Source organism: Berghia stephanieae, chromosome 1 (assembly GCF_034508935.2).
Source record: "Berghia stephanieae isolate SIO BIC M18660-M18661 chromosome 1, UCSD_Bste_1.3, whole genome shotgun sequence".
Taxonomy (NCBI): Eukaryota; Metazoa; Mollusca; class Gastropoda; order Nudibranchia; family Aeolidiidae; genus Berghia; species Berghia stephanieae.
Window position 1 is genome coordinate 25,048,571 of NC_088360.1, and position 12,500 is coordinate 25,061,070.

Genomic DNA, 12,500 nt, shown 5'->3' on the forward strand with positions numbered 1-12,500 from the left:
CAAACTACCTACACACTACACACCTTCCTCTGGGATCAACACGTCATCGATGATATGCATGACCCCGTTCAGACCCATTTCGTCTTTGCTGATGATCTGAGCGTCATTGACAAAGAGTTTTCCGTCATCTGTGCGTGCCACTTTGATGTATTTGCCCAACAGGTTGATGGTTTTTGTGTTCTTGTGGAATGCGGCCGAACAAATCACATTTGGCAATAAGTGATTCAGAAGTACCCCTGTTGAAAAGACAAAAAGAATAACCATGAAGACGGTTTCTATCGCTATCTCTTTTAAAAATGTGAATATAATTGTAGGTGACTAAGCACTAACTAACTAGAATATTTCCTGCCATTTAGCCCGTTTCATCCTTTTGACTATTGATTCCCAGTTCACAAAAATGCATGGCAAATGGTCATTAATTCCATAGCTACCTTTAATATATGCCAAACTGGCAAATAATATGTCAGTCTGTAGCTTTGGGAAACTGAGAGCCTGACATTGACCAAAAATGACGTCAAAAGTAAGTCTTTAGCCACAAAAGTAAAAAAACCGTGACTAGTATTTAATAGTTCAGCCAATGGGATCAGTTGTTTACTTTGAGCACCACTATCTATAACTCACTACGCGTTGTACAAACTTAAAAAAATGACGCCAATATAGTGGGTTCTAGCGTAGCCATCGTTAACATATAGCCTGACACTAAGACCGTAGCCATCGTTAACATATAGCCTGACACTAAGACCGTAGCCATCGTTAACATATAGCCTGACACTAAGACCGTAGCCATTGTTAACATAATATAGCCTGACACTAGAACCCTCTTGGACTTTAGTTTGACGTCATTTTATAGTTTTATACAGGGTCTAATGAGTTGTCGTTAGTAGAGCTCAAGGCAACAAGTGATTCCATTGGTTGTAACTATTGAATACAACAGACTTTCAGTTATTACTCAAAAGAAGAAAAATATAAATATTTTAAAAAATCTATATCAAAAGAATATGAAACATTGACATTATGGTAATTTCTCCAATTTTATCGCCGTTTTAAGTTTTAAAAAAATATTTTTATCAAATTGAAAAATGCAGTTTGTAAGTTTTTAGGCAAATTTGAAATTCCTTTAATTATAGTAATAGATCCTTACGTTCTATACATTTCTTGTCTCCACTGAGAAGTCGTTCTCTCAGTCTACGACTCATCTTATGGAATGCTCCATTGGTGGGTGCCAGGAGGGTGAGTTTGCCGTCCTCTTCTAGTTTTGGAACGTATTCAGCCGCTGCCAGAACTGGTTGGAGGATGGGAGGGGGGGGGGGTTGGAAGATAAGTTAAAAGATCATGACATCCTTGAGAGAGTGCGTTTGGTACCTATATTTATACTGGTTGATTTAATTCACTCAATCCTAGAGAGTTTTGCTACGTTTCAAAATTTGAAGAAAAATGTATTAAAAATGAGCATGTGCATAGATAGTTTTATTCAACTATCATTAACATGCAAAAACTAAAAAGCTTTAAATTAGCTTTGATTCTACGCCTATAATTTGTCTAAGAAAAGTTCAATAAATAGGTATGTGGTAAAAGTAACCGGGTAAACTACGGATATAGTCGTTGTTAGGGTTGAGTGAGTTAATGCGTTTGTTGTCTAATGCGCTCCCTTGATCAGTGAGTAATGATTACCCGGGTCCACTCATTTTGATTCTCTATGTAGAAGTTTGACAATAGGCTTAAAAAGAATTGCTTCAGTTAGACCTTTCCTAACAAGAGAAGTAACATGCAAACTAATAACATCTTTCATACTATCTAAAATAGATTACTGTAATTCGTTAATCTCGAATGTAAGCAACGATAAAATATCACGCCTTCAAAGTATCCAGAATGCGGCTGCTAAATTGATTTTAAGAAAGAAGATAACATCCTACTCGTTGCCACTTTTGTATGAGCTGCATTGGTTACCAGTTAATGTGAGAATCGAATTCAAACTAGCAGTATTGTGCTATAAGTGCCTTAATGATCAAGCACCATTGTATATTACTGAATTTTTAGAAACTTATAAGCCAACGAGGAGTCTACGTTCTGCACTAGATTCTACAAAATTAATTGTTACAAATAAATATAAATATAAATTTTACGGCGGCAGATCGTTCAGTCACGTCGGACCTTCCATCTGGAACTCTCTTCCTAAAAGAATAAGAGAAGCGCAGTCCTTATCAATATTTAAATCAAAGTTAAAACACCATCTCTTTGTTAAAACACATCTTGATTAATGCATCTTTGTAATTTGACCCCAATATGAATGTTAATTTAGTTTATGTTATTATATCATTATTTTATATTATTTCCGTATTTGACATAGCATGTGGATGTATTATAACATATCTTGTATTAATGACTTTATGTTTAGTTATTACATTGTTGTATAATGATAATATTATGTTGATGTAGTTTGTATAATGTTTCATTTGTATAATAATGTCACTGTATTATTGTTTCGCGCATTGAGCATCACCCAGTGATGAAAATGCGCGTTATAAATGTCATGTATTATTATTATTATTATTATTTAAGGTTAACGATGCTGTACAGTTTGGTAAAACACCTACAACAGCCACCAGCCAAATTAAACATACCAACATATAAAACTATGTGTAACCTCTAATGGCCCATTTAGCTAGACGTATGGACTTTTCGTACACAGCCCGAGGGATTTTCACATAAGTGACCCACCGTCTCAAAGCGGTATTATGTCGGGATCCACTCGGTTAGGGAAATTGAATTTATAGCCACCAATATCAAACTTGGGTTTAATTTCTCTACGTCATGCTGGAATATAAATACTACTTTTTGCTTTACAAAAACTTCTAAGGTCCAATTTCTCATCATTCTATCTCTAAATTCACTTTCTGGGGTCTGAATCATCCCGACATAATACCGTTTTGAGGCGGAGGGTCACATATTGTGGATAATGGACCGAAACTCATAAAAACTGAGCCAAAAGACAATAGAGAATAAAAATTTCGCGGCGGCCAGCATTTAAGCTTAATAGCCAATATTCTCAACACAAACATATAACATAGAAACAATTTTTGAGACATTGAGTATGCTCCGGTATTTGGGGTGAATTTTTTATTCAGAAAACTGAGTGGAGCAGGAACTTTTGTTGATAACAACAAGAGATGAAGTGAGTAGGAAAGTGTCAGAAGGGTTAAAAATAAATTTTTAACAAATAGAATCATTATAATTTATCAGACACATAAATATAACTACAGCGGGTTTTTCCCCGAGTGCACTCTGGATACAGTATATAGTCGCCGCCACCGGCCATAGGATATTTGAAATCTGAACTTTCGTTCCATTAAGGGTGTCAACGTTCATTAATTTATAAATAATTACCCGAAATTTTGAGTTATCTGTTGAACCTGCGATATCGCTTTATTTAAAAAAAATATTTTTCAAGATCCTCAACCTTGTAAGATCCGAGTATTAATATTAAATGTATCCTTAATATTATGGAATCTTCGATTTCGTTGGGTTCTCGATTTTGTCGATCGGAGTAGTAAATGCATCTTTTCGTCGAATTTTTTATTTCGTTGAATCCGTGACATTGGATTGTATTCAGATTGCACTGTAAGAGAAGTTATCTACTCGTCTATTGACCATTACCCGTCTTCAGCAAAGTAAGTTCAGGCCTCGTTTTGACCAATTCCAGAAGAGTCTTTGTGACAGGTTTCAAGACTCGCTCTACAGTATGGATGACGCCATTGCTGGCAATGTTGTCACGTGACTCAATAGGGACACAGTTCGCGGTCATCAACTGCTGGAAGACGATAAATAAATATACCCAGATCAGTAAACAAAATAAATAAATAAATTATGAATGGATCAATATAAATAATAATTTATAAATGATTAAAATAGATAAATAAATATGACTAACTGCCTGAGTAGCTTATTTATCATGTCAGTTTGATTTAGATTTTAAAAATGAATTTAGAGTGGAAAATAATATAAAACTTGGGATAACTGTGTATGTTTTATGTGCGGTCTTTCGATTACTTCAAACAAGGAGCCAAATACAAAGGACATACGCCAACTTCACTTCCAACAACAGTGAATCAAGATCTCAACAGATACAAAATATATTATATTTAATTTAGAAAAAAACTGAAGTACTGATTTCAACAACACAAAGAATCATCCAATTGCCTCGACACTTGCACTGGACAGACTTATGGAAATAAACCATTAACTGGATACAATGAACAGACTGAAACATTCGAAATAACAAATAGGCCTACATTGTTCACAGCAAGCGTCCATGGAGACAGCGCAGGCATATTCATTCATTCATTCATTTTTTCGATTTGCGTGATCAATGGATCTTGCAGTGCTTTTCCTTGATTCTCAGAATACGCAACGCTTTGAGCACGTAGAGTGAATATATAAAGGATCAATTTTTATTATAGTTTTGTTTTTAAAGATAAAATCAATCTAAATAGTATAGAAATACATATATTCATTACATTATTTGGTCTTGCAAAATAGTTGATTCTAACGGTTGACCCATCGATGTGACCAGTGTCCATAACCTGCTCGTCATTCAAGGAACTGCTCCGATGTGCTCCATCGACCATGTGTCCTAGGATTGCTCCCTGGAGTGTTTCGATGGTTCTCTCTAGAGATGGTTCGGAAAATTCCAAAGCTGCTGGTTCGTCCTGGGATGTGGATGAGAAAGACAGGGAGGTAAAGCGTGTGTGTTGATTTGATCTTACATACACATGTAGACTAGAAATGATGGTCTAGATAGATTGACAAATAAATTGATAGTTAATGGATAGATAGGTCGATAAGGAGATGACTCCCTGAAGCGTCTCGGACACCACTAAGGCTGATGGGTGTCCTGGGATATGAGAGTGAGAACGATATGGATAGAAAGATAATGGCTAGATATACAAACAGACAGATAAGTAGATAGATAGATAGATAGATAGAAAGATTGATTGATTGACTGATTGATTGATTCATCGATGGATTATTGAATGTAGGATGGATACATAGAGAGCGAGATGAATAGACATATTATATTGTAAGAGGAAAGACAGACGGATATATATATATGGATTGGTGGAGACAGATAGGTAATAAATAGATAGATAGATAGATAGATAGATAGATGGATAGCGAAATGACAGATAGATAGATAATAGATAAATAGATAGACAGATGGATGGATAAATAGATAAATGGATATAAAAATAGATATACTATTTAATGATTTTAGTCGAAAATTGAAGACAAGCAGCTTTCTGGAGGCACGAAATTATGTTGATTTTTTTTTTTTTGGTGATGTTATATATATATAGATAGTAGAACATTGGTATATAAAGTACAACTCATGGGAAAAATTATTTTTTAAAAATCCGTTTATCACTAGTTCTTTGGTTAATGTTAAATCATATAGGTGAAATGATAAAGAAATGTGCTAATTATTACTGCCAATTTACCTTAACTGTAGTCGTTTTAATTGTTTTCAAATGCATATAAATTGTAAAAATTTATAAAAATTCAGCTTTGTATAGTGCAATATCAACTAAATATGCTCAAAGCGCTTTAAAAGGTGTCCCTGGTCAACAGCAACATTCAACATGTAGGACGTGACATGACCCTGTTAGGCGATATTACAATTTTTCGGACAAAGACAAAGCTGTTAACGGCCAGGTACTCATTTTACACATGAGCACGATGAGATATATATGCATATCTAATAACATCATGTGGTTCAGACATTAGATAACATATCATCTGATGATTTATTTTTATAGCTCTTATTGCAAATTTAACCGAAATTATTCACATATGGTTTTATACGATTTAGTTATAATTGTTTGTTCCAATCTCTCAGATCCTACTCTGAAACGACCTAGATGTATCACGACATGTGCCGTAAAACCCAAACAAACGAACAACTACGTTCTCACTTGAAGAAACTTTGTTTTCCCGGGTACGATCGGTCTCCCATCGGTGCTAATGAGCTGACTGTCCAGACCAAAGCCCCCATTGATTGGTGCAAACACAGTCAGGTTCCCAGTCTTCAGCTGTTCCGTCAGTTCCAGCATTTCGACCGCCTGCAAGAACTCAGTCAAACCCAGGTCCTTGGCTTCTTCAACCAAATTTTTCATCTCTATCTCTGTGAAGATTCATAAAGAACATAATTCATGATTCCCTCCCCATTCTCCTCCTCCTTCTCCTCCTCCTCCTCCTCCTCCTCCTCCTCCTCCTCCTCCTCCTCCTCCTCCTCCTCCTCCTCCTCCTTCTTATCCTTCTTCTTTTTCTTCTTCTTCTCTTCTTCTTCTTCTTCTTCTCCTTCTTCTTCTCCCCCTCCTCCTCCTGTTCCTCCTCCTCCTCCTCCTCCTCCTCCTCCTCTTCTTCTTCTTCTTCTTCTTCTTCTTCTTCTTCTTCTTTTTCTTCTTCTTCTTCTTCTTCTTCTTCTTCTTCTTCTTCTTCTTCTTCTTCTTCTTCTTCTTCTTCTTCTTCTTCTTCTTCTTCTTCTTCTTCTTCTTCTTCACCTTCTTCTTCTTCTTCTTGTTCTTCTTCTCCTCCCCCTCCTCCTCCTGTTCCTCCTCCTCCTCCTCCTCCTCCTCCTCCTCCTCCTCCTCCTCCTCCCTCTTCTTCTTCTTCTTCTTCTTCTTCTTCTTCTTCTTCTTCTTCTTCTTCTTCTTCTTCACCTTCTTCTTGTTCGTCTTTGTTTCTTTATTCAAGACGTGCCATGTTTCAGAATTGTTGACAAGTTGGGCGTAATTTTGATAATAGATCCATTTTTGAAGTAAAAGGTTTCTTGACAAAATTGTTTGAAATGTGTATATTCAGAGTACAACAGAATGATTTAATATTTAAGTCTATAAACATCTACACACACACACACACACACACAAATTAACTTGAGCTTTTAAATAGGCAACATTCACAAGGTGTGCTCAAAGCGTTTTGTAACACCAGTTAAGTTCGTCAGATCCAGTTAACCACAATGGCTATTAATAATCTATAATTTTCAAGGGATAGATTCCGTACTTACTCTTAGGACAGCCAAAATCACCCTTGCGTCTAGTATATCCATGGCAACACTCGTAAACAATCGTTACATCCCTTCGTCCGTCTACATTCTCCTCTCTGGTTAAAGAATAAATGATTTCAGAATAAACTAATCCTGTCTGTAAAATGTAACGAGACGTCTAATTTAAAGCTGGAAACACAAAGGTAAGAACATGTTAAAGGTGTTTTGAGTTTAGGGAAAAATTGGACCCGTTTGTTGGGATGCTATAGATAGTATGCGCTTGGCTAAGAAGTTCACAACATTGCCACCCGGAAGTATAACGGACCAACACACAACACTGTGTGTAACCATGATCGTTTATAGTCTGGTTAATGCAGTTTAGTGAGAAGTACTCATAAACGCGGATGGCAAAAAAACAATGAAAATGCCTGAGTGACGTCAACTTCGAACTATCTATAAAAGGAATGAAATGAACATCACTCAGCTCTCTGTTATTGTTCTTAGCCAGCCATTTTTATGAGTAATCCTCACTAAATTATATCAGTCTGACTATAGATAGTATGCGCCTGGCTTAGAAGCTCACAACATTGCCATCCGGAAGTATAACGGACCAACACACAAAACATGTGTAACATTGAACGTGTATAGTCTGGTAGTAGTCGTAGAAATAGTAGTAGTAGTAGTCGTAGTAGTATAGTAGTAGAGTAGTAGTAGTAGTATAGTAGTAGTAGTAGTAAGTATAGTAGTAGTAGTAGTAGTAGTAGTAGTAGTAGTAGTAGTAGTATAGTAGTAGTAGTAGTAGTAGTAGTAGTAGTAGTAGTAGTAGTAGTAGTAGTAGTAGTAGTAGTAGTAGTAGTAGTAGTAGTAGTAGTAGTAGTAAACTCACACAAGTCGGCACTTGTAAGCCGATTCAGAGACATCACATTGCTGAGAGCTGGATGTAAAATGGACCATGATGTCACCTTCTGTCTCTGTGGCGTTCTTCACCTCTTCTGTCTTCTTTTCACAGATGTTTGGGCTGAAGAATAAAAACAAATCGACACGAATTCGTGTGAACGGGTCATGGGGGGTGGATCTGTCAACTTGAAGCTTATGAAACGTTTGTCTTTCTCATAGATATAAAATTGAGGACACATTCCTTCATTAAAAAGAATAATCACCACTTAGTACTTTGGAGAATTCGATTAATCTTCGAAGACTTGAAAAGAAAGTCTCAAGCTGATGATTGGTAATGTTGTAGTTGCTGTTGTTGTTGTTGTTGTTGTTGTTGTTGTTGTTGTCGTTGTTGTTGGTGTTGTTGTTGTTGTTGTCGTTGTTGTTGTTGTTGTAGTGCTTGATGATGATTATGATGATGATGACGATGATGATGATGATGATGATGATGATGAAGATGATGATGATGATGATGATGATGGTGATGATGATGATGACTATGATGATAATGATGATGATGATGATGGTGGTGGTTTTGGTGGTGGTGATTGTGGTTGTGGTGGTGAGAAGAAGAAGGAGAAAGAGGAGAAGGAGAAGGAGATGATGATGATGAAGAAGAAGAAGAAGAAGAGATGAAGAAGAAGAAGAAGAAGAAGAAGAAGAAGAGAAGAAGAAGAAGAAGAAGAAGAAGAAGAAGAAGAAGAAGAAGAAGAAGAAGAAGAAGAAGAAGAAGGAGAAGAAGAAGAAGAAGAAGAAGAAGAAGAAGAAGAAGAAGAAGAAGAAGAAGAAGAAGAGGAGGAGGAGAGGAGGGAGGAGGAGGAATAATAATAATAATGAATGAATGAATGAATGAATGAATGAATGAATGAATGAATTCTTACCCTTGCCACCACGGTTTGTTTGGTTCAGTCCTGTGCCCCATTGAGAAGAACGCTGACAGGAATGGATTGCTGTAGTCGGATTCAAACCAATCGAGTTCCGCTGCAATTTGGTCGATACCATGGTGGTTAGCACTGTCGACATAGGACACACTCAAATTGAAACATTGGGAGTAACTTCTGTGCTGGTAAGACAGAGGTTCCCCGATAGCTCAGTTGGTAGAGCACTCGCTTCACATGCAAAGTAACCGAGATCGATCTCGAGAGAAGTTGAGATTATTTCCTCCCCCCCCCCCCCCTTCCCTGACCACTAGCACTAGGCAGTGATTGGGTAGCTGTGTCTGTTTGATCTGGCGGAAAGTACTTTGCGAGAGACTAGCGTCTTATCAAAAGGTTGACAAGCAATTGCTATTACATGCTTCACGCTATAAACCGGGATAAACTCCGGCTCCCAGGGCATAATGGCTCTGAAGTAGGACTACTTTTTTTTTTGGTTGTTTTACAGAGGTAAAAAAATGATTTTGAAAGGTGTATTTCATGTTCGTCAAAACTGAAAGAAAAATATTACAAGGAAAAATCATCCTTAAAAAATCATTCCATTTCGACAGGGGATCGAACCTCAGACCCTCTGATTACTCCAGTTGAAGTAGGCTGATTTTATTTTTGTGGCGGGGGGGGGGGGGGATAATTTTTGTTCTTGAATCTTTTTTAGCTTTAGCTGGCACCGGTTCATACACACATTTTCAGATTGTTATAACACACATAATACCATAATATACGTTCTTTTTTAATCTTATTATATCAAAAGTTTGGGAAATAATATATAAATGAATAGACAAACATGATTCTCTTTGTTACCGGTTTTATATTTCAACGGATTCACTCACCATGCTCAATGCGCCTCACGATGCCTCATTTAATTTGTAAAGCGCTTTGAGCACATTTAGTGGATATTGTGTTATATAAAAGCTGAATCGTTTATGAATTCCCCACCAGGCTACGGGAAATCATATTTCATAAGAATTAAGGCTTTGTGTATTCGAGATGCTTATAAATATTAGAGGACTTGTCAAATCGGTTTTAAAATTAAAATTGAGCTTTATATAGCGCAATATCCACTAAATGTGCTCAAAGCGCTTTACAAGGGGTCCCTGGTGAACAGCAACATTTAACATGTAGGACGGGACATGACGCCTGTTAGCCGATATTAAAATTATTTTGGAGAAAGACACCGCTGTTAACGGCCAGGTACTCATTTTACACCTGAGCACGGTGGGAGAATATGAGTAAAGAGCCTTTTCCTAGGACTCAGCTATGCGCCGAGCGCGAGGCTCGAACCCAGGACCTTCCGATCCGAAAGGGAGTATCATACCACTTGACCACATAGCCGCACACATGTAAGAAATGCCAGGTTTGAGATTGTTTGATACAGATAGGGATAATTTTCCAACAAAAGGTAGGGAAAACGGCTTTATTGAACTGCGGCAACTGTTTTTCTGTTTAAAAAAAAAAAACAAAAAAACTGTCCTGTTATAAGTGGAAGAAATTCAAGTCTTTGAAAAATGTTTTTTATTCAGATTTGACCATCGTACTCATCGTATGCAAAATGAATGCCTGGTGGGTAAAACGATGTCAATAAACAATATTAATCAATAATGGCATTAGGTCTCTTCCTAGCATGTTAAGTGTTGCTCTTGGATCGAGGCCAACTTTATAAAGCGCATTAACTCTCTCCTTATCAGCCATTTGCAGGATTTTCCCCCAAAACTCCACACTTAACTAACACAAAAATATATTTTTATCACTCAAACACAATTGCAGTAAGTTCTTGCGATACATAATTTCTTTAGCAAAACATGCTTTACAACACACAGTTCATTATCTTTAAATCTTATGATGTAGAAAAGAAAATTGATTAAGAAAAATATTGGTTGGATCGTAACGAATGTGACGAATGTGATTTTCCTATAGTTGGTAAGGGGAGGGTAAAGCACACTTTCTGAAAAATGATCTTCATAATATATCTCAATTCAAAATAAAAACACTTAATTTTTTTTTCTTTTCGTTTCTTTATCTTTTTTAATGTATTTTTTTAAAAACATGTTTTTCACTCTTGATAGGTTCTACAGGACCGAAGATATTTTTTCATGCAGCTGTAGCAATAACTCACTCAACCCTAACACCGACTATATCCGTAGGTTACCCAGTTTACTTTTAACCAATGCCTATTTATTACATTTTTAAAAAGACAAATTGTATGCAGAGTATGAAAGCTAATGTTTTTAGTTTTTGCATAGTAATGGTAGTTGAATATAACAAGCTATGTACATACTCATTTTTAATACATTTTTTCCAAATTTGAAAAGTAACAAAAATCTCCAGGATTGAGTGAGTAAAGCACATTTTCTGAATAATGATCTTCATAATACATCTCAATTCAAAATAAAAATACTTAATTTTTTTTTCTTTTCGTTTCTTTATCTTTTTAAATGTATTTTTTTAAAAACATGTTTTTCTACTCATGAACAGCTCTACAGGACCGAAGATATTTTTTCATACAGCTGTAGTATTGTGCGGCTATGTGGTAGTGGTATGACACTCGCTTTCGGATCGTAAGGTCCTGGGTTCGAGCCTCGCGCTTGGCGCATAGTTGAGTCCTTGGAAAAGGCTCTTTACTCACATTTTTTCACCGTACTCAGGTGTAAAATGAGTACCTGGCCGTTAACAGCTTTATCTTTGTCCGAAAAATTGTAATATCGCCTAACAGGCGTCATGTCCCGTCCTACATATTAAATGTTGCTGTTGACCAGGGACCTCTTGTAAAGCGCTTTGGGCACATTTAGTGGATATTGCGCTATATAAAACTCAATTTATTATTTTTATGAACTGTTACCTCATAGCGGCTTCCCACATCACTCTAGGCGACATGTTCCGATATAGCTCTAGGGGTGATGATCTTGCACGATGTCTTCTTTCCGCCCTGTGACGATTCCACGGTCTTCTTCTGTGGCCGTGTCTAGCGGTTGTCATGGCAACTAGACAAGCCGCCAACAACAAAACCAGGTATAATTTGGACATGATTTAGGTACGAACCTAATTGGTATGGATAAATAGAGTAAAAGCAAATAAATAAAATTAAAGGTCTGAACAGGTGTGTATGAAAAGTGTCAGACAAAGCAAGAAACAAAAATACAAGAAAAAATCCCATCCAAGATGAACCTTGATCATTTATATAGCGCAATATCCACTAAATGTGCTCAAAGCGCTTTATAAAGTGTCCCTGGCCAAGAGCAACACTTAATATGTAGAACGAGACATGGCGCCTGTTAGGCGATCGATATTAGAATTTTATTTTCGGACAGAGACAAGGCTGTTAACAGCCAGGTACTCATTCCACACCTGAGTACGGTGAGAGAATGTGAGGAAAGAGTATTTTCCAAGGACTCAACTATGCGGCGAGCGAGGCTCGAACCCAGGACCTTCCGATCCGAAAGCGAGTGTCATTCCACAAGACCACATAGCCGCATGAAGCTATGTGTAAAGTCGGTAAACATATGCTTATTTCCAAAATAACTTAAATTTGACATGGGTTTTTGCAGCTTCTAACTTCAGTTGGGTGATTAGTTCTCATTAAATTCGCTCTAACA

At 36.8% G+C, this 12,500-nt stretch overlaps 1 protein-coding gene across 2 annotated transcripts in view; it reads right to left on the reverse strand.

Annotated features, from left to right (window-relative positions):
* The window catches only part of LOC144970893 (transforming growth factor-beta-induced protein ig-h3-like), a 23,379-nt gene extending 11,431 nt beyond the window's left edge, over positions 1-11,948 (reverse strand). The window contains exons 1-9 of one of the 2 annotated variants that reach the window (XM_078911039.1): positions 11,747-11,948; positions 8,857-8,988; positions 7,929-8,060; positions 7,064-7,158; positions 5,970-6,178; positions 4,515-4,706; positions 3,655-3,805; positions 1,142-1,282; positions 24-236 (exon numbers count right to left, since the gene is read on the reverse strand). In XM_078911039.1, coding sequence (XP_078767165.1) covers positions 24-236; positions 1,142-1,282; positions 3,655-3,805; positions 4,515-4,706; positions 5,970-6,178; positions 7,064-7,158; positions 7,929-8,060; positions 8,857-8,988; positions 11,747-11,931 — 1,450 coding nt within the window. In that variant the 5' untranslated portion in view covers positions 11,932-11,948. Of the gene's footprint in view, positions 1-23; positions 237-1,141; positions 1,283-3,654; positions 3,809-4,514; positions 4,707-5,969; positions 6,179-7,063; positions 7,159-7,928; positions 8,061-8,856; positions 8,989-11,746 lie in introns of both variants that reach the window. The other variant, XM_078911031.1, reaches the window with a different exon arrangement.
* Positions 11,949-12,500: the final 552 nt, after the last annotated feature.